Genomic DNA, 27,672 nt, shown 5'->3' on the forward strand with positions numbered 1-27,672 from the left:
GCCCTTTCCCCTGGAGGGAGGGCTGCAGGGGTCCCAGGTGGCTGCAGTCTCCCATCTTGAGGCACCCCCTAAGTTCTCCAAAATGCCAGCCCAGAAGAGTAAAGTTAAAAGAGCATGCGTGCCCTTTATGGAGAGGCGGCCACCCAAATGTCGTGCAAGCACCATCATGCCCAGGCTTTTAAATATAGCAGTGTTCTTTCTGGATGTCTCTGTGGAGTGAGGCTCGAGACAGCCCCATGAGGGCCTTAGCCAGACACTCGAGGCATCACCCTACCTCTAACTTCCCAGCTGTGATTATCGGCTACGGGCTCAGCTTCCTGAGTTGGGCTCCAGGGTCAAGGCACCTGGTTTCCCTTCCCAGTCCCCCCACTTCTTTGTGGTCCTGGGCAGCCACTGGCCTTCTCTGAGCCTTTGTTTCCACATCTGAGGATTATAATGAAGATGAAAAGTGAAATGGTAAGGATTAAAAATGATATGCATAGAAATTGCTTAGCACACAGCCTGGCAAACAGACATTTAATAGATGTTGATTTTACTGTTACTAATTGTTATCACCTTCAATGTGCAAAGCACTGTGCTGAGATGAATAAACCATGCCGAGGTTTGCTGGTTCAATCCTTGGTCAGAGCACATATAAGCAGCATCCAATGAATGCATAAATAAGTGGAACAACGAGTTGATGTTTCTCTTTCCCCCTTCCCCTCTCTCTAAAACCAATCAATAAAAAACAAGAAAGAAATAAAGAGAGAGAGAGAAAGAGAGAGAGACAGACAGACAGACAGACAGGCAGACAGACACACCAAGGAAAAGGGCAGAAGGCAAGCAGCATTTGAGGAGGGATAATGAAAGAGTGGTTTATCATGCAGGGTACAGGCTAGAGGATGGCTTCAAGGAGGAGGTGGCACTGGCTCTCAAAGGATGAGAAGGTGGTTGATTGACAGAGGAGGGAGAGAGGGTGGTGTGTGCCAAGGTGGGAGTGAGAAAAGGTCTGGTGTAATCAGACAACACTCATTGTCCCTTCCTCTACATCCAGGGTTGCAAATGTTGGGCCTATGGTCCAAGTCCTCACATGCACTTCGTTGTTTTTTAGGTTAAAAAAATGTTCATTTTTGAGCCAAGATTTAAAAATCAGATTTTACATAAAAATTGAGCTTTCCAGCCTGTCAAAAGTACTGGAAAATGTGGACACAGTGGGCTCATATCCCTGCATAACAATAGCATCAACAACAAAAACTAACAGCAAATACTGAGTATTAAAGTATGCCAGGCACTGTTCTAAGTGTTTCACACACTAAGTCTAAAAATCCTCATAAAAACCCTATAATGTGGGTGCAGTGATGTGGTAATGGTTTATCTGGTGAAAAAGAAAAGGCCTTGATTTTTTTGTTTACCAATTCTGTGGCATCGATGGTGGATTTTAATCTACCAATTGTCACTAACCATGGAGTTTGATACATGCGGCTCTTCAGCACATGAGCAATAGGTGCAGTTATTATCTCTACTTCCCAGATGAGGAAACAGAAGCACAGAGAGGTCAACAGATTTGCTCAAGGTCACAAAGCTAGGAGTGGGCAGAGCAGGGATTTGGCGACAGGCAGCCTGACTTTGAAGACTGTGCTTTCCGCCCACACAATATGCTGCAAGACCAGACTGCCACAGTCTTCCCTCGCCGTGTGGAGGCCACTCCTCAGGTGGCACACAAAGCCCCCGTTTGCCTCCGTCCTCCACTCATCTCTGTTGCCTCCTCTGTCTGTGCTGCTCATTCAGCTGACCTGCAGGGCCCCTGTGGGCAACTAAGCTTGCATCCCTGCTTTGGGGTATGAAATGTCACCCTGGCCTCCAACTTTCCCCCCTACTTCTGGGAACCCCGCCAGGTACCTGGACACAGAGGTATAGGGTGGTGGAGAACCAGCCTCTTTTTCTCTATCCCAATGCCATCCCTTAGCACCTGGCACAAAATGTCAGCAAACCTTTTAGTTCAAATGTTCCCTGCTTCCCACCTCCCCCTATTCTCTCTTCGCCAGGAATACTAAGTGCATCAATTTAATGAAAGCAATTTTTCTGTTCCCCTCTTCTCTTCCTGCCACCTCATAAAACAAAACTTGGAAACATGATTCATAGGGGAGAAAGGATCAAAACCAGTTCACCTTAGACTGAAATGGAAATGCTGCCGCATCTCCTATGCTCTGGTGGGAGAATGCACTTCTATTTGCCAAGGAAGGGGGCTTGAGTGGGGAAGCCCATTTTCTTGGCTGTTTCTCAGAGACAGGCAGCCCTTGTGAAGTCCCCACAACCCACATTCTCCCAGCTGAGAGCCCGGATGGCAGCACATGAGGGAGAGGCATATGTCTGGTAAGAAACGTGGAAATAGTCAAGTGTGAATAGATTCATATAAGTAATTTAATTACCTGCACAGTTATGAAATCTCCTGGTTTCTGCTTCCATTATTAATGATGAATGTTAACTATAAGAGGACACTGGCTGAGGTTTCCTGACAGGCTGGGGCCGGGGGTCTAGGTGTCCCCAGGCTGCCATACCTGGTTTCTTACTGATGAGGCTGATCCCTGCTCCCAGCTGACCCTGGAATTCCCCCACCTTGGAATTGACTGAGAGGTACATTATATACCTTGTCATAGACGTGCCCAGCACCACCTTTGAGTGACTTGTCAAAAACACTGAACCTGCATGTGATCAAGACTCTAGATCCAACTGCCAGTGCCCAGGAAATACAAGGGACAGAGGAGCAAGGTAAACCATGCCACGGGGATGCAATCAGCAAAATCTCAGCTGGAGGTGAGGTGACTTGCCCCAGGTCGCAGAGCTAGCAGTGAAGCTGGGATTTGACCCCGAGCTCAGGAGCACAGCACACTCCTGAGACTGCATGAGATGCTGAAAAAGTGCAGCTGGGCTTCCGAGAGGGTGAGACAAGGAACCAGAACAGCCCAGAAGCAAGGAGGGCACATCCACCACAACGGGAGAAGTCTCTCCTCTATCCTCTCTCTAGTTAGGCTTTCTCGGTGCTTCCCCAACCAGTGCTAAATTCAAATTCCTGGGATAACGAGTACATTGGCTTATATTGAGACCAGTGTCAGCCCCTGGTGCAGTCAGCTGTAATTAGGGCAAAGTCTTCAGAAAAAAATGGCCCAGTTATTTCCACATTAAAAAACAAACAAACAAACAAACAAACAAACAGAAAATGGGTTCGGAGAGGGAGCTTACAGATTAGAAATAGTAGTAGAAGTAGCGTGACTAATTTGTCCCAGATTGCCTGGGACTTTCCTGGTTTTAGCCCAGAAACTTTTGTACCTCAAGACCTTCCCAGCTTTATAACCCAAACTTCTCCATCTGGTATCCTCAGCCCAGGGCCAACCAGGACAGCTGGTTGTTCTACTTAAGGAGCACATCCACCAGTCCCAATGTGTGGACCTATGTGAGTCCTGACTTAGACCAAGAAACAATTTTTTAAAAATGAGGAGCCATTTTTTAAATGGGGACACTGAAGCATTGCTGGTGTGTGTGTGTGTGTGTGTGTGTGTGTGTGTGTGTGTGTGTGTGTATCCTGTATAATAAAAGCCTAATATGCTAAGTGTCCTACCATTTGACCGTTTGGCCCAGGGGTGGGCAAACTTTTTGACTCGAGGGCCACAGTGGGTTCTTAAACTGGACCGGAGGGCTGGAACAAAAGCATGGATGGAGTGTTTGTGTGAACTAATATAAATTCAAAGTAAACATCATTACATAAAAGGGTACGGTCTTTTTTTTTTTTTTAGTTTTATTCATTTCAAACGGGCCGGATCCGGCCCGCGGGCCGTAGTTTGCCCATGGCTGGTTTGGCCAGTTGCTATGACATGCACTGACCACCAGGCGGCAGATGCTCCAACCAGTAGGATAGCTTGCTGCTGGGGTCCGGCCGATCAGGACTGGGCGAGACAGACTGGACACACCCTGGAGATTTCCCGTGGTCCCACCCTGGCCCCGATCATACAACGGTGGGGGTCCCAAGGGCCGGCCTGTAGGGATTGGGCCGAAACTGGCTCTCCGACATCCCTCAAGGGGTTCTGGATTGTGAGAGGGCGCAGGCCAGGCCGAGGGACCCCACTGGTGCATGAATCCGTGCACCCGGTCTCTAATACACACACACACACACACACACACAAAGCCTAAGTGACTGTCCAACTGTTATCTATGATGTGCAGTGGCCACTATGGGGCAGATGATGAGCACTGACCACCAGGGGGCAGATGCTCAATGCAGGAGCTGCTGAGCTGCGGTGACTTGGCAGCTTCAGTTCTCGGATGATGCACCCAGAACCAGAGAGGAGGGAGCCCAATTCTGGGGCATGCCACCTGAGAACTGCCCTCTCGCAATCTGGGACCCCTTGGGGGATATCGGAGAGCCAGTTTTGGCCTGATCTCCGCAGGCCAGGTCAAGGGACCCCACTGGTGCATGAATCTGTGCACTGGGCCTCTAGTTTCAATATATTAAAATAATGTAACTATGTGTGGTATGGATGGTAACTAGACTTACTGTGGTGATCATTTTGCAATATACGCAAATATAAAATCATTATGTTATACATCTGAAACTAATATAATGCTTTATGTCAATTATATCTCAATTTAAAGAAAACTACTATTAAAAACTTTTTAGGTAAGATCATATTGTGGTTATATTTAAAGAGATTTCTTATTTTTTAGAGCTATGAATTAAAATATTTACAGATGAACAAATACAATGTCTTGGATTTGCTTCAAAGTAATCCAGGAGTGCTGGAGGGAAATGGTTATGAGTGAATAGTTGTTGAAACTGGGTCCATGGGGCTCATTATTTTATTCTCTTTACTTCTGTGTGTTTGAGTTTTCCCACAATAAAGGGTAAAAGAAAGGAAGGAAAGAAAGAAGAAAGGAAGGCAAGGAAAAAGAAGGAGAGAGAGAGGAAGAAAGAAAAAAATGATTGCAGGAAGATATAAATTCTCTGAGTCAAATTTGACCACCTGAAATTTATAAGTCTAATCTAAAACACGGATCATCGGTGAATCCACATGCCCTGTCCTGGGGATACGTGGGTCTCCCAGGGACGCAGAATAAACCTTTTCCTTTCCTTTCTTTTCTGATTCACTGGACTCTATTTCTTGCGCCGCCTCCTGAGCCACCTAACCTAACATTTGGTGCCTTGGAACCTGGGTGGCGTGAGCACTCCATTTGGCCGTCCCTCCACGGCTCTGGGTGCCTGCCTCTCCCTCCTCGTGGCTCTGGACCTGTCAGGACCTCATCTCTTCAGCTTGGCAACTTTTCCCAGTTTGGCAGCATCAGCGGTGAGTCCCGCCCCGCCCCATGCCGGTCCCAGGTGGCCACCCGCCCGCCGGCATCTCTGTCCGTAAAACGTGGCCACGTCAGAGATTGCCTCTCTGGACCCTTCCAGAAGGCTCCTCCGGACCTGGGGGGGGGGGTAGCAGGGACGCCTCTACCCCACCCACGGTCCCTCCCTCCGTCCCTCTGTAGCGTGGGTTAAACTGGTGGGACGCCAGCCTTTAGCCCCGCTACAGGCCACGGGTATTGCACACGGGGAATCCAAATTCCAAACCTGACCTGAGCACACCTCTAGGGTGCCGGCTCACCGATCTGGCTAAACACGGGGCCTGTCCCGGACCTGCGTCCTTTTTCTGTAGCCCCAGTACCGTCACACTGACCTCAGTAATTTCTGCCAGCGAACTGGGAAATTTGCCCAAGTCTCTCTCTCTCAGTCTCTCTCTGTCTCTCTCTCAGCCTCTCTCCATCTCTCTGCGTCCCTGCCCCTCCCCCAAAGTTCCTTCCGCCATATCTCCTCGCTCCGCCCTTCCTCCTCCCTCCTGGCTGTCCCTGCACCGTGCCGAGCCCCAGATGTGTGCGGTGCATGTGGGGCCCCCTGCCTCCTCAAGTTCATCCGCTCCCGGATCGCGGAGATGTCACGAGTGACTGTGAATCAGCTCCTGCTCCATCCCTACACTTGGCTGCCCTCTGATCTGCCTCTGCCTAACCCTGGCTTTTAAACGCCCCCCTCGTCGCCATCCCTTATCACCAAAAGGCCGGGATGTTAGGTCGGAGAGAGCCCAGGATCGGATACATACAGACATGACAAGATAATGGACTTCCCCTGGAATTTCTCACAGATCAAGGTGCCAGACACAGATACAGGCTTCTTCTCCCTTAATCCACATACCCCCGCCCATCCCCTGCAGCAGAGAATCCCTCAGCTCATGTCCCCGCCCCTCACCCAACTGCAGTATAAAAAAAGCGCCCCCCTCCCTGTTGGCGTGAATCCACGTGCCCTGTCCTGGGGGTACGTGGGTCTCCCGGGGACGCAGAATAAACCTTTTCCTTTCCTTTCTTTTCTGATTCACTGGACTCTATTTCTTGCGCCGCCTCCTGAGCCACCTAACCTAACAATAAACATATGCACATGTAAGCTAAAAAAAACCCAAAAAACCCCCCAAAAAACACGGATCATCAAACTTTTCTGTAAAGGGCCAGAGAGTAAATATTTTCCACTATGTGGGCCATATGGTCTCTATCACAACTACTCAACTCTGCCCTAATAGTGTGAAAGCAGCCATAGATAATATCTCTATATATAAAAGGCTAAGTGACCGACCGACTGTCCGTCCAGTATATATGACGTGCACTAGCAATTTAAAAAGAAACATTGGCTTGCGCATGCGCGACACATATAAAGCTCTCGCTGGCACCAATTGCACGCCTGTGTTTCGATCTGTCACTGTTGATTGTGAATTTAGTTGACACTTCTATATAAAGGGTGAATAGCGATATTAAAATATTTCTTCTACACTGGGCCACTAGTGTAAATGAAAGGGCACGGCTGTATGCCAATAAAAGTTTATTTACAAAAACAGGCAGCCAGCTGGATTTGGCTCATGGGCCATAATTTGCCAATCCCTGGTCTAGAAGAATACTACTGGATTCAGCAACACCACTTCCTTGCTCTTGTGATCTTAGGAAAATCGTCCAACTTTTCCCAGTCATAGTTTCCTCCTCAGTGAAGCAGGGATGATAACAGTAACTACAGCAAGCCAGGATTAAACGAGATAATGAATTAAGCTGGCTCCATGACGAAGTGAGCAGGTCCTCAACAAACAATAGACTGTTATTGATGTGTCATACCCGCTAGAATGTTTGTTCACTGCTTACAATAGCACCTGGCATGCAGAAGCTCAACAAATATTGGTTAGAATGATGAATGATTATATCTGTCCCCATAAAGCAAAGAAAGTATAGATGAGAGAACATGGTCTTCTTACTACTTTTCAAAATGTCAGGGTCTCCCCACCTTCTACCTTGAAAAAAGATTTAGAACAGAGACACCTAAATCCTACTTGTCCTACTTCACACTATAAGGAGTTAGCTCCTGAGAACTCCCTAAGAAATTGTGCAGCTCAGTTTGCTAAAGCATCAGAAACCCTTTACTCTAATGGGTGGTCCAGGGAAGTTGGCCATTCCAATCTCTGGTGACCAAAGCCACAATAGTAGGAGACTGCTCCACCTACCCCCCCTCAAAGGCCTGGTCAGAGACTGGAACATGGGTTGGAAGTGCCATGGAGGAGCTGACCCAATGTGGGAAGTCTTCATCTAGTCTTGGCCAACATCCTGTTTGGATTGGCCAACATCCTGTCCGTGGCTGACTACATCGGGGGCCGACATTGGTCTTGAGCTAGGCCAATGTCTTTGAATTTGAGACAGGCTGATTTTTATGTGACTGGGTTATTAGCTTCAGTGACTGTAGGGTAAACCTGGGGGTTGAGATAGCCATTATGGGGGGCCATCTTCCATTTATCATGTGTGAAAAAGCTGGCCTAGAGAGAGGGGACTTCTCTTCTTGCAGGAAAAGTGACCTCCTTGCTTCTGGGCAGTTCTGGTTCTTTGTCCCCCTTTGGGAAGCCCACCTGCACTTTCTTTGGCCTTTTATGAGGTCTCAGAAGGGTGCTGTGCTCATGAGCTTGGATTCAAATCCCAGCTCCACCACTAGGTGTAGAACCCTGGGCAAGTCACCTTACCTTGAAGGGCCCCAGTTTCTTCATCTGTAAAATGGGGACAATACCAAAACTGCCCTCACGGAACTGCTATGACAATTAAGTGACACAACTGTGCACCTGGCTTACAATAGATGTTCCACAAATGCTAATCTATATATATATAAAAGGCTAATATGCTAAGTGTCTGACCATCCAACCAGTTGCTATGATGCACAATGACCACCAGGGGGCAGACGCTCAACACAGGAGCTGCTGTGACGCACACTGGCACCATGGACCTGGTGCCCATAAAGCAACACTCGGTTTCCCCCAAGTGGGACACAGGCCTTGCCACCATCCTGGAGTGACAGCCCACCAAATCACAGCCGACGCTGCCAAGACCCCATGGCGCAAAATGCAGCCTACATCCCAGCCCAGCCCAGAAATGGTTGCTGTGGGTGCCGGGTAATGATGTCATGTAGCAATGCCTGGCTTCCTCTCCCTAGCGACGACTAGCCTGTTTGCAGTGTCTTCGAGCCCAGGAACACGACTTGCGTTATAGCCAGGTGCAAACATTTCACACTTTAACCAAATGTCTGTGAAGCGTTTTCCTGTGCCTCATCTCATTTGATCCTCATAGAAGTCCTGGAGTAGGTAGATAGGAGATTAGGTGGAATCCTCTTTTCATTAGCCAGAAAAATGGAGATTTAGAAAGTTTAGAAACTTGGCCCAACTGAAAAGAAGAAATAGTGGACCTTGAAAATGACTTCAGGTTTTCTCACTGCGCAGAATATAGTCAAACACTGCTGCAGTTACATATTTTACCCTTTGTTCTTACTGCATGATCTACAACAATAATCTGCTTCATGTTGATATTTACTGCTGTGTTGCTGACAATTACCCGAAAGAGAAGTTGGGGTGCTTTACTGGACTGGAAAAAGTTTAGTTAAATCAGAAAGCAGGTCTAATTAAGTAGGTTTATTCTATACTAGAGGTCCAGTGCACGAATTTGTGCACGGGTGGGGTCCAGCCAGCCAGCCCCCGATGGGGGCCCATCGGGGTGGGGCCAGCCAGGGGAGGGGCTGGTTGGCTGGCCGGCCCTGCCCCCGATTGGGGTGTTGGGGACCAATTGGGGGTGGGGCCAGCTGGGGGGATGGGCCATGGGAGGGCTCCAGGGCGTGTCTGGCCCATCTTGCTGAGTCCTGATCAGTTGGCTTTACTAGTCGGAGCACCTGCCCCCTGGTGGTCAGTGCGCATCATAGCGAGCAGTTGAGCGGCCTTAGCATATCATTAGCATATTACGCTTTGATTGGCTGGACGACCAGATGCTTAGCATATTAGGCTTTTATTATATAGGATATATAAAAGGCTAAGTTGACTCGCACATGCATGATACATATAAAGCTCTCGCTGGCGCCAACTGCATGTGTGTGCTTCAATCTGTCATTGTCAATTGTGAATTTGGTTGACACTTCTATTATAAAGAAAGGGTGAATAGCAATATTAAAATATTTCTTCTAATTAATTTCCTTTCAATGTGCAAGAATTCGTGCACCAGGCCTCTACCATTATAATTAACTAGAGGCCCGGTGCACGAGATTTGTGCACTCAGCAGGGGGTCCCTCAGCCCAGCCTGCACCCTCTTGTAGTCCAGGAACCCTAGGTGGATGTCCGACTGCCGTGGAGGCGGGAGAGGCTCCCGTCACCACCGCTGCATTTGCCCAGCCATGAGCCTGGATTCTGGCTGAGCAGCGCTCCCCCTGTGGGAGCACACTGACCACCAGGGGGCAGCTCCTGTGTTGAGCATCTGCCCCCTGGTGGTCAGTGCACGTCATAGCAACCGGTCCTTCTGCCGTTTGGTCAATTTGCATATTAGTTTTTATTATATAGGATTTAAAAAATATATATTTTATTGATTTTTTACAGAGAGGGAGGGAGAGAGATAGAGAGTTTGAAACATCGATGAGAGAGAAACATCGATTAGCTGCCTCCTGCACACTCCCTACTGGGGTTGTGCTTGCAACCAAGGTACATGCCCTTGACCAGAATCGAATCCAGGACCCTTGAGTCTGAGGCCAGTGCTCTAGCCACTGAGCCAAACCAGTTAGGGCTATATAAGATTCTTGTGTTTGCTAGCTTGGGTGGGTTTTTGTTTCTTGCACTCAAGGATTTTTATTAAGATGAACCTTCAGCTGCCTTTGGAACTGACACCTCCCACTTGGAGGCTTAATGGTGGGGTTGGGGTCTCCTTCTTTCCCCCACCAAGGTCAGAGACAGAACCTAGTGGGAGAGAAAACACACAGGGGTGCTGCATTGCTCCTAACAGCCTGGGCAGCCCAGGCAGTTGCTATTTCCCCACCCACTCATTGCAAAAAGCAACAGGCAAGGCAAACAGATGGCAGAGAGATGGCTTTTTCCCTCTCCCCCTAAATAACAAGATGAGGAAAAAAAGGGAAAGATGAACAAATTTCCACTGGCTGGATCAAAGAGAAATGGTGATTTTTGCTGATAAACTTTGCTTAAACACCATCCCTGCACCCAGGCATGTGATAGTTCTGGGGCGGGACTGGGAAGGGTTCTCCTTGCTATTGACTATCGATGTTTCATTAATTTCTTTTTGTTTCCCACTACAGTGTACACCTGACTCAAGGTGAAAGAACACAACTGGGCTGCGACTTCTCAGATTGATAGATTGCATTTCTGTGCTGGGTCCGTTTCATGCTTGGTGACTTTGCAGCAAAGCAATTATCACTGTGGAATACATAATGGCCTAATTAATAACTAATGTCAGGTTGGCCTCTGAGCCATGATTATACCTTAGCAAGCCAACTTTTTTTCCTTTTAAACATTGCAAGAGAAAAATATTGTAACTGACTGGTTAAATTGTCTAAGTGTCCTTTCCCCGTGGACACAGGGCGTAGTAGTAAGCATGAAAGCCTGGAATGAAGAGGTGTTATACCACTAACTGGCTGTGACCTTGTTCAGTGTCTGAGCATTTCTGTGCTTGAGCATCTGCACCTGTAAATAAAGCCACCTTTCTGGAAGTGGTGGGATTCCTGTCATATTCATATGCAATATAGGGCACTTAGTAAATAATGGTTAAGGGCAAGGAATCTGGAGCCAGACTGCCTGGGTTTACATAAATCTTGTCTCTGCCACTTACTAGCTGTGTGACCTAGAGCAAATTACCTAACCTCTCTGTGCTTCATTCTTCTCATTTGTAATGTTGATAATAACAGTACTTACCTTACAGGGTGGTCATGGGGATTAATGAGCTGATACCTATAAAGTACTTAGAATGCTGCCTGGAGCACAGCAAGAGCCATAGCAATGTTTGCCAAGATTACTATGTCAACATTCATTTAATAAATATTTATTCAGCACCTACTGCGTCTCAGGCAGCCTGAGCGACCTGGGAACATAATGGTCTACAAAGCATTCCTTCTCTGTCACTCCTCAGGCCAGGGCAACATTATTGCTGCATATCTCAAGTGGTCCAAATCCCAACTCCTGAGTCAACCCCCTTTCCACCCACACAGCTCCAGAGGGCTCTTTCTAGAACAAGCTTCTGGTCATACTGTCCTCATGTATAAAAAAAAGACTTGTGGCACCTCCTCCATCCACAAAGTACAGACTTAACTTGGCATTCATGGGCCCTCTGTCCTGCCCAAATGTGTTTCCTGGCCTTGTCCTCTCTCCAAATTCCCACATGTCGTAGCTCCAGATAGGTTTAGTGGCATCACTCACAAAACAGCTATTGAAGAGTAATTATTCATTTTAAGCTTTCTATGTGCTATGCATTGGGCTGAGCACTCCACACACACATAACCATCTCATTTAATCCTCATGAAAAACCTGTAAACTAGGTACCATTTTATTGATGAGGAAACTGATGCTCAGAAAGAGGGGACGTGACATGCCCAAGGTCCCCACCAGCTATTGATCAAACTGGAGCTCAAACCCAGGTGTGCCTGACACCAAGGCATGTACTCTTTTTTTAAAAAAATATATTTTATTGATTTTTTACAGAGAGGAAGGAAGAGGAATAGAGAGTTAGAAACATCGATGAGAGAGAAACATCGATCAGCTGCCTCCTTCACACCCCCTACTGGGGATGTGCCCGCAACCAAGGTACATGCCCTTGACCGGAATTGAACCTGGGACCCTTGAGTCCGCAGGCCAACACTCTATCCACTGAGCCAAGCCGGTTACGGCGAGGCATGTACTCTTATCACCACACCTCACTTTCCATGTTCCATCTTGCCCAAGTTTTCCTAATCTGAGCTGGGATTTCACCTCCACCAGGGAGTCTTCCCTGATCTTGGCATACCCAGAACATTTTGCTCCTATTTCACATTTGTTTTTTTCCTTAGTGAACAGTGGGTGTGGGTTTCCAATCGGTGTTTTAGCCTCCTTTTCAGATAGAACCAATATTTTCTCTTAGCCAGTCCAGCACACAGTAGGAGCTTTAGAACATCTGCTAAATTGTTAAAATCCTCCCTTGCTCTTGCTTTGCTGCATCCTGGACTTGGCAGGCCCCTTGAATACCATCTCCTGTTCACCTGCCCTAACTGTACCCATTTACTGTGTAAAAGGGTCTGTTTTTCACCTCTGTCCCTAATAGGATATGAGGTAGGTGCTTCATCCATCAGGGAGTCCACAGTGCAGCAGACAGAGTTATGAACTCGAATAACCCTAGTTGTTATTCCCCTGGTGGGCACACAAGGTTAGGCTATATTCCCAGCCTCCCTTGAAACTGGACACGGCCTTGTAATTGAGTTCTGGCTAAGGGAATGTGGGCAGAAATGATGTGGCCATTTCCAGGTCTGGCCTTTGAGAACCTCCCATGAGATCCACCATATTTTTCTCTGGCTCCTCCGGCCAGTTCAACATGTACCAGCACCACTGATTATGTCCGCATGTCTGTCTCCTCCACTAGATGGTGAGCTTCCAGGACAGAGGGTCTCAACCATTAGAGACACCAGGAGCAGCTTTAAAATCCCGATGCCCAAGCCGCACACCAGACGAAGAATGTCAGACATTTGCCCTAGCTGGTTTGGTTCAGTGGATAGAGCATCGGCCTGCGGACTGAAGGGTCCCAGGTTTGGTTCTGGTCAAGGGCATGTGCCCGGGTTGCGGGCTCGATCCCCAGTAGGGGGCATGCAGGAGGCAGCCAATCAATGATTCTCTCTCATCATTGATGTTTCTATCTCTCTCTTCCTCTTCCTTTCTCTCTGAAATAAAGCCTAAGCAACTGTTATAACCAAATGACCGGAATGACTGGTCGACCAGGCACTATGTCACACACTGACCACCAGGGGGCGGATGCCCAATGCAAGAACTGTCCCCTGGTGGTCAGTGTGCTCCCACAGCCAACCTCCCGCGTTCCCTCCCCGATCCAGCAGGCCCGATCCGACAGCCAGCAGGCCCCAAGTGGGACTGGGCAAGATGGCCCCGATAGGCCCTGATCACCTGCCAGGCCAGGCTTAGGGATCCCATCTGAGCACGAATTTCGTGACCGGGCCTCTAATATATATATCAGATACTCTGGGGTAGGGCCAAGCCTCAGTATTTTTAAAAGCCCTCAGGAGTTCCACTGGGCAGTCAAGGCTGAAAGCCAGAAGGCTTATCTAAGGTAGAGTGTCTCAAACCTTAGGTGAACACAAATCACCCAATCGCTGGGGACCTTGTTAAACTGCAGATCTAATTCAGGAGATCTGGGGAGTGAGGGTAGGGGGGACAAATTTGCATTTCTACTAAACTGTGATGTAGATATTGCTGGCCCATGAACCACATTTTTGAACTTACCTTTGAGTCCCACTTTAGTTTGCAAATTCCTTTCAGCTTGGTGATTGCATGGGCTCCCCAAACCCATGACTCTGGGATAAACAAGGTGGGTGTTATAAGAACCCATTTTTCAGGGCAGGAGACTGAGGATGGAGGTGAAGTGACTTGCCTAAGGTCACATGGCTAGGGAGTGTGGTGGGCCTTGGACCTGGTTGTCCAAGGTTCCAAATTTAGCTCCTTCACTAGCTGCCTGATCTGGGTCTGAGGATTACATGAGCCTGAACAGCATCTGGGCCCTTCCTTCTCCTGGCCATGTGACCCTAGGTGGATTTCTCACCCCCTCTGAGCCTCACCCCTGCCACTCAGGACATGGGGAGGGTTTGACTGTGATAATGAATGACAGAGGCCTTCGTCAGGGCCTACCTCACAGAGGACACCACATCCAAGAAGGCTCCTTCTCCAGTACCTAAATTTGGGGATGGCACTTCAGGCTCCCCACCCTGACAATGACCAAAGGGGGTCATAAAGTCTAGCCTCCTGCCTCTGATCTAGCTCAAAGGGAATGCAAGAATAGGGTTTTTCTGGGTGCAACTGCATTTGCCTTGACAGCATTCAGCACATCCATACTTAAAAATACCGTGGGATAACTTCATAATCATAATGATCAGGATAATCATAGCCTCTGACACTGATCTTTCTCTGCATCAGACATTATTTTAAGCTCTTAGCTCTATTATTGCATTTAATCCTCACATTCACCTTATAAGGTAAGGGCTACTATGAGTCCCATTTTACACAGAAACAAATCAAGGCACACAGAGAAAAATAACTTGCCTCAGTAGCAAAGCTGGGATTTTGGACCCAGGTAGTCTGGCTTCAGAACTGTGCTCCTAACCACTGCACTATAATGCCTTTCAAATATATGTGCCTGTCCCTTGGTGTACTGTGGGCTTCTCAGGGACAGGGCCATGTCTGTCCTGCTCCCTGCTGCATCCTCAGAGCCCTGCACAGGGTCTGCACATAGTAGGGGCTCAAGAAATAGTTTCTGAATTATGTGGGCTGGCTTAATCTCTCTCACCCCACAACCTTGCCACTGAAACTAAATCATAACTGTGACTGTCATTGTCATGGAAGGGTGTGCGTGTCCACTAGGCTGTGAGTGCCATGATTACAGGAACAGTATCTGGGGCTGCTCACTGCCACATCCTTGGAGACTGACACTCGTCCTGGTATATAGCAGTTGCCAAATAAATGTCTGCTGCAGAGTGAAGGTATCACTGGAACTGAGAAGGGAGGCAGGGGTATGCATGTATGTTCTAGGGGAACTGGTTGGAAGGGAAGGGATGACAATGCTAAATAATCATGATCCTATAGCCCCATCTCTGGGAGGCTCACACAACATCAAGCTCTTTACCTGTGTGAATCCTTGCAGGGAATAGGGATTGTTACCATCCCCATTCTACATCCAGGGAAACTGGGCTTCCTGAAAATCCTGGCAAAGGACAGAACTGGGATATGAACCAAGGTCTGTGTGACTCAAGACTTATGTCATTTCCACTCTCCCATAGGTGCCCGATGAGTGAGTGATTGTGTTCACCCTCTTATATTTAATGCTTAGCATAGTTCCTGGCACATACTAGGTGCTCAACTGTTGTCTCAAACACATTAATAATGTTTATCACCTTAGCCCTGCCACCTGGCACATAGTAGGTGTTCAATAAACATCTATGAATGAATGAATGCATGAGTGACTGTGTGAATGGCCACATGTCCCCTGACACAGGCATGGCTGCTGCACTAGCTTTTGTCACCCTCTTGCCCCCCAGACAGACATAAGTGATAAAAGACGCTTGGCTGACAGTGGCACAGGATGGATGCGCTCCCTGCAGCCTCATCTCCCCACCGACTGGCCCCACATGGCCTTCCATAATGCAGTCCATTAAAAGGCTTGTAAATTTTCATACTCGAAAGCCGACCATGGCGTCAGCATAGACTAATTGTTGTTAAATGTGCAGGAATGTTACCGCTACACTGCTGGAACGATCACTCTTCCCAGCTTGGCCCATTCCTCTGCAGGCAGAAAGCTTACAACGTTCGCACAAGGCCAAAAAGCAATTCGTGTCAAAAAGATCAATAATATAAAAATAAAGCATGAGAATTCTAGTTAAAGGGAATGTCATATAAATATGTGCTTCACGTCCATGATTCCAAGATTAAAAAAATCAATCAATATCGTTCTTTAGATGATGTTATTTCTAATGAGAAATACCCAGAACAACTGCAAATAACTGCTTAACTGAGGGAAAAGCATTAATAATTTACTTTATAAGGCATATGATACTGAATGAAAGAGGACTGCTGCTGCTTCTTAATTTGGTTGTAATATGGCATGACAGGTTCAATGATGCTTTGTTGGGTTCTTCATATTAAATTCAGAAGGATGTTCAGCTCATTATAAGTTTTACCCCAAGCTGGGCAAGGTAAAGCCAGAGGGGCAAGACTCAGTTATGGAAGCCAAGGAGACCTGTACTATCAACATTAAGTTATCAAAAAAGATGTGTAAGGAGTGTGTGTGCACATGGGTTAGCCAGAGGCAGTAAGGAGGGACAGAAGTTCTTCTCACTGCATATGACTTAAGCTGCAAACAAAACCCTGTTTACTGAGCATTTACTATATACGCCAAGGCCTGGGCTAGGTGTGCAGACCTGGGGTTCGAATCAAACTCTCTGTATGCATTGGGCTTCCCTAGAAGATTCTGCCTGATAAAGCTCAGCAAAGACACATCTGAAAAGCATGGGCCTGGCTGAGCAATGAAGTCCTCCTCAATCCTAACCACCTGCAAGTGTCCAATTTAGGCCTCTCAATCTAGAATCTACGTCCTCAGCTCCTCCTGCACCCCCCAGGTCCCTCAAGTCAGCCCTCCAAGCGGAGGTTCCTCCACCATCTCCTCTGCTGAAGAGCAGTAGCTTAGGCAAGCGACTTTACCTCTCTAAGCCCTGGTTTCTCACCTGTAAGACACCAGCAGCACCTCCCTCACCAAGTTGCTGAGAAGTGGTGATGCATAAGAGGCATGGCTAAATGCTCCATAAATATGGCTGGCTGGGGACCCAGCTCGGTTAGCACTCACCATGTGCAGGGTGCTGAGCCTCAGTTACCTCACCTGAGGAATGCATGAGACCAGAAGCTTCCTCATGGGGCTCGTGGGAGGAAATCAATGTGATGAGGCAAGTCTCACCTTGCCTGCTAGGAATGCCACCTGAAGTTCAAGGAGTGCTCACTACACACTGGGCTCTGTTCTTGGGGTTTTTCCATATTGACTCATTTAAGTCTCACACCAACCCTACGAGGTGGATACCATTAACATCTCCACTTAGAAGTTGACAAGGATGTTTTTTACTTGTTTGTTTTTTAGTTGACAAGGATGTTAACTAGGCTTACTGTAGTGATCATCTTGAAATATATATAAATATTGAATCATTATGTTGTATAACCTGAAACTAATATAATGTTGCATGTCAATTAAAAGTCAAAAAAAGAAAAAGAAAAAAGAAAGAGTGGGGGGAAGCCAAGGAAACTGAGACCCAGAGGGTCTTGCCCAGGGTCACACAGCTGGGAAGTGGATGAGCTAGGATGCAAGCCTATGCCAAAATGGCTTCAGACCCTATATTTACCCCCACTGCTCATCTTCCCAGGTGGGTCCTGTTGGTCAGTGAGGCCACTGCTCCCCCGCTTGCAGGACTGCACATGTCTAACGTCTATTGTGGCCTTGTGGCCATTACAAAGGAATGGTCATGCCAGTGCTGGGAGCGCCAGAGAAAAGGTAGTTTGGGGAGCAAGAGAATTATGACATCAAAAAGCAAATAATGTTAAAAAGGCAAAAAAAAAAAAAAAAGGCCCTGTAATTAAATTGCAGCTCAAAAGGAAGGGCAGGCAGGGATCCTGCAGGCAGATGCAGAACAGGAGGGGACACAGAGACCAAATTAGGACATGGCATGCATGGCTAGGTGGGGCACTCAGGGACTGGGTAGGGAGGGACATGCCCGTCTCAGGTAATCTGGGCTGTGTGGATGCCCTCCATGCCCTTCTCAGGCAGCTCAATTGCATGGATACAAACTGACCCTTTGGGGATCTTGTTCTAGGTTAGGACTTTCTCAACCACAACTGCCTGGGAGGGAAAAGCAGGGAGTCCTCAGTGACTGGGGCTAGGAAAGATGGTTGGGGGAAGGCAGTTGATGACTTCAGGCTCTGGATATTGAATGTGGGCAGGGAACAGAGAGAGGCTTGGGTCGGGGAGTGGAGGTTTAAGTAGGAGGTGTGAGGGGTATAGTCCCTTCTCAGTCATCTTTGAAAAGTCAGATTCCCTCTTCCCCCCATGCCATCTGATTAGCAACCAGAGGATTCTGTTATAATCTGAGTCTGAGTTCGTTGTCCCTCCTCTGCTCTAAAGTCTCCAGTGGTTCCCACCTCATTCAGAGTTTCAGCCAGAGTGCACTTAAAGTGGCCCCAAGGCCCTGACAAATGCATAAAGATGACTAATGCTATGTACCATGGGGGGTGTAGGGGGCATCCAAGCCTGACCAGGGCTTTGGGGGTGGTCAGGGAGAGCTTCCCCACTCCCTGCCTAGAATCTCTCCTTGCACTCACTGTCTCTTGGCCAGATTAATTCCTCTCAGATCCTCAAGCATTGTTAGGGTGGGACTCAGACACTGGTGTCTGACCACCATGTTCTCCTGCCTCCCCTGGGGTCAGAGGCCCTATCAACCACCTTGGTTCCCAAACTGCTATTTCAATCAGGCCCAGGTGATTGTGTCTGTTCCAACTCAACCCAAAGGGTTTGCTATTATGAAAACCACGCCACCTTCATGATACAAAAAGAAGGAAGCAGGAAAAAATCTCCTAGCAGTGGCCCTGCCATGTTCTTGGCTGGGCCATTGCACACACTCTTTAGAAAAGTTTCACCTCTGGTTTAGAATAACAAAACTTTTAATTTAGATGTTTTCATCTCTCTCTCCAAGTAAAAATAAGTTTAAAATAATGACTGTAATAAATGAAGGTAATTAATTGTAGTTTGTTCCTTTACTGTCTAGTCAGCTTAATTTTACCTTTTCAACTAATAATGAGAAAATAATTTTTGTGCTCGGAGGGTTAATGATATGTAACTGTGAGAACTGCTAATTGCATGTTGCAATCCATCCATCAACAACCCCATCTGTGCGACTTGATTATGTTTGCTAAATTATTGCTTTGAATTATCTTTCATAAAGCAACTTTTGTAATTAGCGGGGCTTTCGTCTTGCTCTTTTCTCTGCGAGCAAGGATATTCAAACTTTGGCCATTTCAAGCTGTCTCCATTAAGCCACCTTCTCTGGCTGTCTTTGTTTCCTGAGCAGGGGGAATCATGGCTGGCCTTTAAGCAATCAAGGCGGAAAGGAAAAGCTTCCTTGATTCACAGCAGGGCAAATTCACTTCCTCTCCGCCTCCCTCCCACCAGCACACACACACAGACTAGAAGAAAAAAAAAAGAAAGAAAAAAGACTGCACTCACATATATAGAATGAAAAGATAAAGAGGATACCCAGATTCTGTATACACCACGGCCAGTAGAGTGAAATTAAGGGATGAACTTGAACATGTTATATTTCAACAAGAGGCTGGCACTGGGGAAGAAGGAATGATGGTATGATATTTAGCCCTGGCGTTTTATGGGCTAGTTTATGTGACTAGGGAAGGTGTTTGCCTTGGGGAATATTCCTGGGAGGTGATTAATGCCCACTTGGGAATCCTCTGCTCTAAGCCCAGAGCCTGGTGGATCGTGAGAGGGAAGAGGCATAAAGGATGAACCCTCATTAAAAAAATTAAAATGAAAATCAAATTTGGATTATGAACGGCCTGTGTGTGTATACAGTTTGTTCTGGATGAAGAAGATGCTTTTTATTAACACCTTTCTTTGGCGGTCTCTCCTGAGGCCTGGGGAGGGACATGGCTGCTGCAATGGATTAGTCAATAAATCATGAGGAAAGCAGGGGTTTCGGAAATAAAACTCCAGGGAAATGTAGTCTTTTGGGTACATTAAAGGGACAATGAAAAGCCATCTTAAGAAAATTAATGAATTTATTTGAAGATCCCTAGCTATTACAACAGTGTCTATTCAGTTCTGCCTCTCCTTTTGGCCCCACTAAGACTTTGTCTCCCCCAACAATTATTGAGTACCAACTGTGTGCCAGACACCTGTCAACCACTTTTACTTAGTTCTTTAAATCCTTACTGTTAGCCACATTTGCCAAAGAAGGAAAGCTGTAGCCCAGAGAGGTTAAGAAACTCCCCCCAGGCCACACAGTTAGTGTAAATAGCAGGGCTGAGATGCAAGCCAGTCCTATTGGCATGTGCTTCCCACCACCCTGCACTTGGATGTTCTCCGGATAACAAACCAAACCTGTTTAACTCTTTCTCCTATTGAAAAGATGACATAAGTCATACCTATTTCCTACTGAGACAGAAAGGTTCCCTCTTTTGGATAAAAAGCCTTGAGCACCTAAGAAAGAGGTAGATTCCAGCCCTGGTATAATGAAGGTTAAATACTAGGAAACCTATAATGGAGGTCACTGATAATAGGAATAATAAAAAACCAAGACTTCTAGTACTCAAGGAAATGTTCGAAGCACTCCATGGGTATTAACTTTGTTCTTCCTCAATCACAACCCTATGAAGTAGGTATAATTATTACCTAATTTTTCAGACTTTGAAACAGAGACACAGAGAGACCAAGTATGTTGAACAAATCAAACAGCTAGTAACTGGCAGAGGCAGGATTCAAACCCAGGTTAACTCTGGATCTGTGCTCTTCACTCCCTAGCAGCTCTCTATGTGGTAGCCATTATATCAAAACCTTCCCCTGCATTATATCTCAGTCATTCTCAAAACAACATGAAAAAAATCTATCATATCTTGATCCCCCAAACAGACAGGGAAACTGAGGCTCTAAGTGGCTCAGAGAAGCTCCAACCCAAGCAACGGAACAGCCGAAAAAGTGGTGCTCTATACACAAAGCTCAATGCCTGTCTTCGGGCTGAGCAGAGGGATCAGCTGCCTGAGAGGTTTGTGTGCTGAGAGCCCCTCATGGAACCAGGAGTTGGCAGATGGGGACCTCTTTCTTAAAAAACACAAAGCCACGCAACACATTCCCAACATTATTAGTCTTCTTTCTATTTTTGTTGCTGTTGTTTTTTTCCCCTTCTAGCTCAGGCACCTCACAACCAAATGAATCAATACTGAATAGCCCTATAAATAAATAAGCACATCAGTCAACTCAGTAATAAAATGAAGGGATGAAAAATATGGAAATCAGAGACATTTGTGTAAATCCAGTTATTGTTTACTTTAATATTGCCTTATGAGCTTATGCAGGTCCAAAGAGACAGATTTAAAGTAATGTGGCACTTGGCGGACAACAGACTTAACACACATCTCTGGCCCTAGCCGGCTGGATAAAGCATCGGTCTGGGGACTGAAGGGTCCCAGGTTCGATTCCAGTCAAGGGCACATGCCTGGGCTGCAGGCTCGATCCCCAGTGTGGGGCATGCAGGAGGCAGCCAATCAATGATTCTCTCTCATCATTGATGTTTCTATCTCTTTCTCCCTCTATCTTCCTCTCTGAAATCAATAAAAAATATAGTAAACACACACACACACACACACACACACACACACACACACGCACGCATCTCTGTGGGCGAGCTTGGAGAAGGGCCAATCCCTCCAGGGTCCTGCTTGAATTCAGGGAAGACTGAGAAAAGCCCGAGAAGATGGAACATGTGAGAAATGGCCTCCCTTCCGCTCCCCTGCCTCGGTGTAATTCCATTATTTTCCTAGCCTACCTCCTGGGCCAGCCAGACAAGTGGACATTTTCAGAATCCTGGTCACAAAGTCAAGCTAAGAGGAGAAATGAGGGAGGTCCAGTCCCATCCCAGGGCTCCAGGAAGGCAAGAGGAACTGGCTGAGGACACTTAGCTGGTGCCAAAGGAACTAGGGCCTGATGGGTGAGCAGGAAAGAATGTGAACAATGCTGACTTAATTCTCAGAGGGTAGGATGGTAGAGAGGATTTCAGGTCAGGCTGGTAAGTATTTGGATTTATCTGCAAGACTGCCTTAGAGAATCAAAGCAGAGCAGAGTGCCAGGGGAAAGCAAAGGTTTGCGTACAAACCTCCAAAAATGAGAAACCAGCCTGGAAGGTGAGGTGGTTTGTTCAAGGTCACGGATATTACATGTAGCAGAGCCCGTGTAAGGCTAGGCAACGTCTAGGAAGAGGGGGATTTCTTGGCATTGACACTGGAATCACATCAAACTCAACAGAGAACCCACTCTTATCATAACACCATTGACTGATCTGGAGGGAATGGGGTAGAGAAGTTCTTCCAAAACTTCCAGAGGCTGCTGGCCTCCTCTGGCAACTCCAGGTGGGACAGGGAAGGGAACTGGGTTTGGGATATGCCATGGGCCTTGGGTCTTACCTCAGCTTGGAAGCTTTTTAATACAGGAGCCACCATCTCTCTGATTTCCTGAAAAAGAGATCAGTGAAGAGTTCACCACAGTGCCAGGTGGGACCCCATGGCCCCTGAATGCAGCTCACTGTTGTCCCATACCTCAGCACCTGCACTCAATGGAATTTTGTAAGGGTTCCTCATATATACACCTACACACACACACACACACACACACACACACGGACACACACACACGGACACATCAAGTCCAGATCAAGTTTCTTTCCTGCAGGACTTTTTGGAGCCTTTAATATAATGCACATTGGGAATTTCTGGAAGAGGGACAGAGGAAGTAGCATTTCCCAAATGGATTTGACCATGGAATACTCTTTAATGCAAAGTACCTGTGCAACTGGGGGTCCATCATGAAACATTCTTTGGAGTGGGGACTGGACAGGTAACGCCAATTCTCCACACCCAGGGTCATGTTACCAAAGTCCCTTCATGAAAATCTTCCATCCTTTAGGGGCTGTCTGCTTCAGGTCACCATCTCTGCTTCCCCACCCAGCATTTTAGCAACATCTGTATTTGTCTCTCCTTCCTCACCAGAATGTGCAGTTTCTGGCGGTTTGGTTGGGTCACCGTTCACAGTGTCCAGCTCACACACAGAGCTCTATAAAGGTCTGATGACCTCTATGGCACTAGGCTGTCTTCAGAAGGGAGCCTCCTTTCTGGACCCTAATTTCCTGCTTTTCACAAGTAACCTGGAGGTTCCAGCCCCACGGGCTTCCCTGGTGGACTCCCATGAGTTCTCCCCAGCATGCAAGAGAGAGGCTTTTAGAACCAAGTGTCCCAAGATCCCAACCCTAAATGCTCCAGTTTCCTCTGAGACCCACTAGTGACTCACCTGACCACTGCCAGCCATGGCCCACAAGAAAGAGGAATGGAAAGAGGAATTGGGGTTGCTTGAGAGCATGGGGAGGGAAGGGGCAGCAGAGAGAAGGAAAGAAAGATGGGCAGAATTCCCATATTTAGGTAAAGGATAAGGTTGTATTGCTTCTGCCCTGGAAAAAATCCCACTTCTGGGTCCTGGGTGGCCCTCCTCACTGACTGACATGTCCCCTAGGGCTTCTCAGAGCTGCTGGTACACAGCTGTATGTTGGTAATCTGCAGAAGGGACACAGGAAGTGAACTGAACCTATGGATCACAAGAAATCACAGGCACACAGGCTGTGCAATGGAGAAGGAAATGTAGGTCAAAGGCTGTGAACTGAAGCATCCTCAGAGGCTGGGGGAAGTGTACACGTGGACGGCAGGTTGGGTGGTTCCATGGCAAACCTCTGGAGGGAACGCAAGTCTAATGGCGTGGAAGCCGCTCAGCTCTGTGTGGTGACTGTCACGTGGGCATGGAGCCTCCGTGTGGCCAGATCTAGTCTCCAAGATGCTGGAAATCCCGGTTTTTGGTTAAAATTTCTTTATATGCTAAACACTGAAACCTTACAGTAAAATATAAAAGACCTTATAAACCAAGTAGAACAGTTGGGCAGGAAAATTCCAGTTCAGGTTCAGGAAATGCCAGTGCCTGAAGGGGACTGCAGGAACCAACTCTCCAGTCCCCTGAATTTACAGAAAGGGAGGCTGAGGCCTCAAGTGGGCTGGCTCCCTCAAGGGCCTGCAGGATTGAGTGGTGGGCTGGAATCTGATCAGGTCAACAGATTCCCCAAAGAGGCTCTTTTCACAACCCCACACTCAAGTGAGTTTAGGGGATTCCAGTCTGAGGCTCCAAGGGAAGGTGGCTGGCAGGACTTTGGGCCAATGTCCTGCCTGCTTAACCCTTGGGGGAAATGAGCAAAGGCACCAGCGGGACTTGAGCTGGGCACCAAACAGATGATGTTCTTAAATAAAGCCTTGGCATGACTCTCTCCATTAGGAGAGACTAGTTCCAAAAATGAAAATTTTCAAAGGCATGACTATAATAGAAATGGAAACTTATTCCTCCTAATTACATAATTGCATAACTATGCAGTCTTAAAATTATGTAAGCCAAACTTGAGGCTTAAAACCTGGCCTGGATTTCCCTCCTCACCTGGGCCTGGGGAAGGGAGATGAGATGGAAGGCTGTGAAGATCTGGGGCCCTTTCGTTTCTGCTTCCCAGAGACTGGAGAGCCAGAGGCAAGGTTTCTGGGACTCCTTCTAAGGCAGAAAAAAATTAGCTTAAAGACTAAGATATTCTTTGTTCTAAGAAGGAAGGGAGAGTGGCTCAGTATTACCATTCCTAGCTCCTGGAGTCAAACCAAGAAAGAAAGAGATGGGCAGAAGAATACCTATGCCAAGGATCTGATTTGGCCTTTGTGAAGCCACGACATGGGAAACAGATCTGAAGTTCCTGGCCCGTCTCCAGTGCACCTTCCTTCAGCTCTCAAATCTAAGATTCTTTCCCAACTTGCTCCATGGTCAAATTCTAGCTAGATCCTACTTCCCTTTCTTGCCTTAAAGAACCAAAGATATTCATGACTTGTGTGAGGAGGATCTCACAGCTAAGAGACTGCCCCCTCTGTCCAGGTGGCAACAGGGCCCTTGGAAGTTTCCAACATGGGAATAGGATTTGTGGTGCTCATTTTTGGTCGAGCAGAATTAACATCTCCAGGTCTGATACCTCCAGAATGCTGGATCCTGCTCCATCCTCCTCCAAGATCTAGGCCACCTGAGCAGGCTTGGGGAGACAGCTCAACTAAGCTCCACTGATCAGAGAAGCACAATTGGGTTTGGGGGCGGTCGGAGTCTCTGTTTCCCATAATGGCTCTGAGGTGCCACACAATGACCAACATTATATGGAGTCAGAAGGCTTTATTTTTCCTATTTGTGTTTACTTTATCATTAAAAAAACACACAAAAAAACCAACAACCGAGAAGCAACAGGGGGCCTAATAGAAGAGGGAAAGAAATTCACACATTTGCCCCTGTAAAGAATGGAAGCAAGTCCTTTCAAGTCTCTTCTCCTAGGGGGCCCTGACATTGCTTGGGGCTGGTCATTACCTGGACCACCCTCATGGCAGCTGGGAAAGACAAAGCTGGTAGCTGGAGCTGTAAGGGAGGGGAAGGAAGGGGAAAATGAGGCATGTATATGGGCAGTGGGAGGCAGTTTCAGAGATGGAGGGAAGGACAGGAGGGGTGGCTGTAGCTGTCATCTCTTAAACGCCAATGGAAAAGTAAAATAAAATCAAGAACTCTAGACAAATTGCTTTTGCCATCAAGGCCAAGCATCTGACTTAGATATGAATGTGGAGAGAAAATGGATGTTTTATAGAGCCCTCAAAAACAATGACTTCAGTGAAGCGTCCTGCCCTTACTTTAGACAGCAGCGCTGAACACCACTATATCGAGAAACCCCAAAAGGCTGTAATTTTTCTTTGGGGCTAATTAGCTTCTTTTCTTGTTAGTCACTTATGTCTACAGTTTTCAAAATATAGTTTGAACAAAGAAAAATATGCATTCCTACTGAGTTAATTCTATAACAGCAAATATACTGTACCTCAGGTACATTTTTCTTAAATTCCCGGCGGAGTTCAATTAAATGTTTATGAGAATGTTCACTCTCCTCCTGCCGTGCAGACAGCTCAGAAGCGACGGAATTAAGCTCCTTCTGGAACAATAAAAAAAAGAGAGAGAGAAAAGAAAAAGATTTTTCCCCTCCTTTTCCTTTTTAATTATCATACAAAACAGCATTACGAACAAGTTTTCTTAACTTATAAAGTTGAGAAAAGACAGGATATTGACTCCTGGCACAAATGAATAATTTACAAAACTGGGGATGCAATAAAAAAAATCCAGGACAGCTTTTCTTTGCTGGTTGGAAGTTGGGCCGGATCAATAATCTCCTATAAAGTTTTTTTTTTCATCTCTCCCTCACCCCTCTGCCCCACATCTTAAATTTCCAAACGAGTGATGGCATAAGCTTGTCAGTAACTGTAGAAAACATCTCCAAACCGTGTCAAAATAGTAAAGTGCGGCATATTGTATGGGCATATTATAGTGTAAGAAAGTGCTGTCGACAGCTTTCATATATCAGAGGAGGGAACTGTTCCAACTATGACTTACTTACACTTAAGGGTTCATAAATACTCCTTTTAAGATATAGATGGCTTTTTAATTTCAGTAGATTTTGGAAAAATGAAGGTGCCAATAAGAAGCAAGCTGACCTTTTGTGTATCCTGCAGTAAGTCATTTAAGGTTCACTTCAAGTGTAAGAAATATTTCATCGAAGACTCCTGGATTCAGAAGAAATGGATTAGAAGGAGCCTTGCTTATGTGCAATGAAGGCAGCAGGCCAGGTTTTCACAAGACATACCATTGAGGGGAAAAAGAGTGAAAGATGGAGTGGTGGATGCTCCAGCTAACACACGTAACAGAAAATGTCTGCTGGTTGTACATGTATATTTGATCACCCCTCTGTAGCTTTCTTCACTTTAACAGTGGCAATTTCACAAGGGGTGTACAATTCACCACGAGTTGTCATGAATTTCATTTGCATAATTCAAGAAACACTCTGTTTATGTGGTCTGCTGCATTCTTGTACCATCCCAAGATGGTTTTTTTTCTCCTGGACCATAACTCGAGGAGCATTTCTGTATCACCCGATTATTTCTGCAGTAATCAAGCCCTATAATTTCCTAAATCCGGTGATGCAATAAATTTCTGCAATCAGATTTATTAAAAACACACACGCAGATGCGAGAGTGTATTTCTAGGGTGAACTCTTATGATGAGGCCCAGCACCGCGTTGAAAGACCCCATTTGTCAAATCTAATACGCATTCATCTTGCACACACAATGAAACACTTTTACCATTAGATAATGAAATAAAAGTACTATTAACCCGCTGCAAATCCTTTTCCCTCTAAGAGACGAAATGCATGGTAATTGTCTTATATCATGTCTGAGAGTCGGTAAATCTGCTCAATAGCAGTTCACCATAGCGCCATAAACCTCATATCCATCAGAGGCTGGAAAGCCCAGCCCAAGCCCAGGATAAGTGACTCTGCCTATGGAGCCTTTGGGAGAAATCGGGGAGGAAATTTCTATTTTTTTTTTTTTTTTTTTTAGAAATGTTTAACCTCTTTGGAGAATCATGAGACTAGAAGGGAAGAGGTCTAAGTATAAAGTTAGGCTTTAAAAAATAGTGACATGGGAATAGGATGTGTGGTGCTCTCCAAGGTGCTGAAATAAATTCAATTCTGTGCCAGAGTAGTGGGTATACCAACTTAAAGGTGCCCCCCCACCCCCACCCCCGGTTAGGGTGCAAATGGAATTTTGAGCCAGATGAGGAATAAGGTGTCATGGGAGAGAGAAACAGAAATAGTTTCTGACAGTCTGTCAAGATGAAAGAAGAAAAAAAAAT

General features: G+C 46.6%; 1 protein-coding gene across 1 annotated transcript in view; it reads right to left on the bottom strand.

Annotated features, from left to right (window-relative positions):
• Positions 1 to 27,672, bottom strand: part of CUX2 (cut like homeobox 2) — a gene marked incomplete at its 5' end in the record, with an annotated part of 216,293 nt that overhangs the window by 59,691 nt on the left and 128,930 nt on the right. Inside the window, 2 exon segments of the mRNA XM_081113382.1 lie at positions 22,301 to 22,348; positions 25,807 to 25,917. Coding sequence (XP_080969508.1) covers positions 22,301 to 22,348; positions 25,807 to 25,917 — 159 coding nt within the window.

Source organism: Myotis nattereri, assembly GCF_964212035.1.
Source record: "Myotis nattereri genome assembly, chromosome: 19".
Lineage (NCBI taxonomy): Eukaryota > Metazoa > Chordata > Mammalia > Chiroptera > Vespertilionidae > Myotis > Myotis nattereri.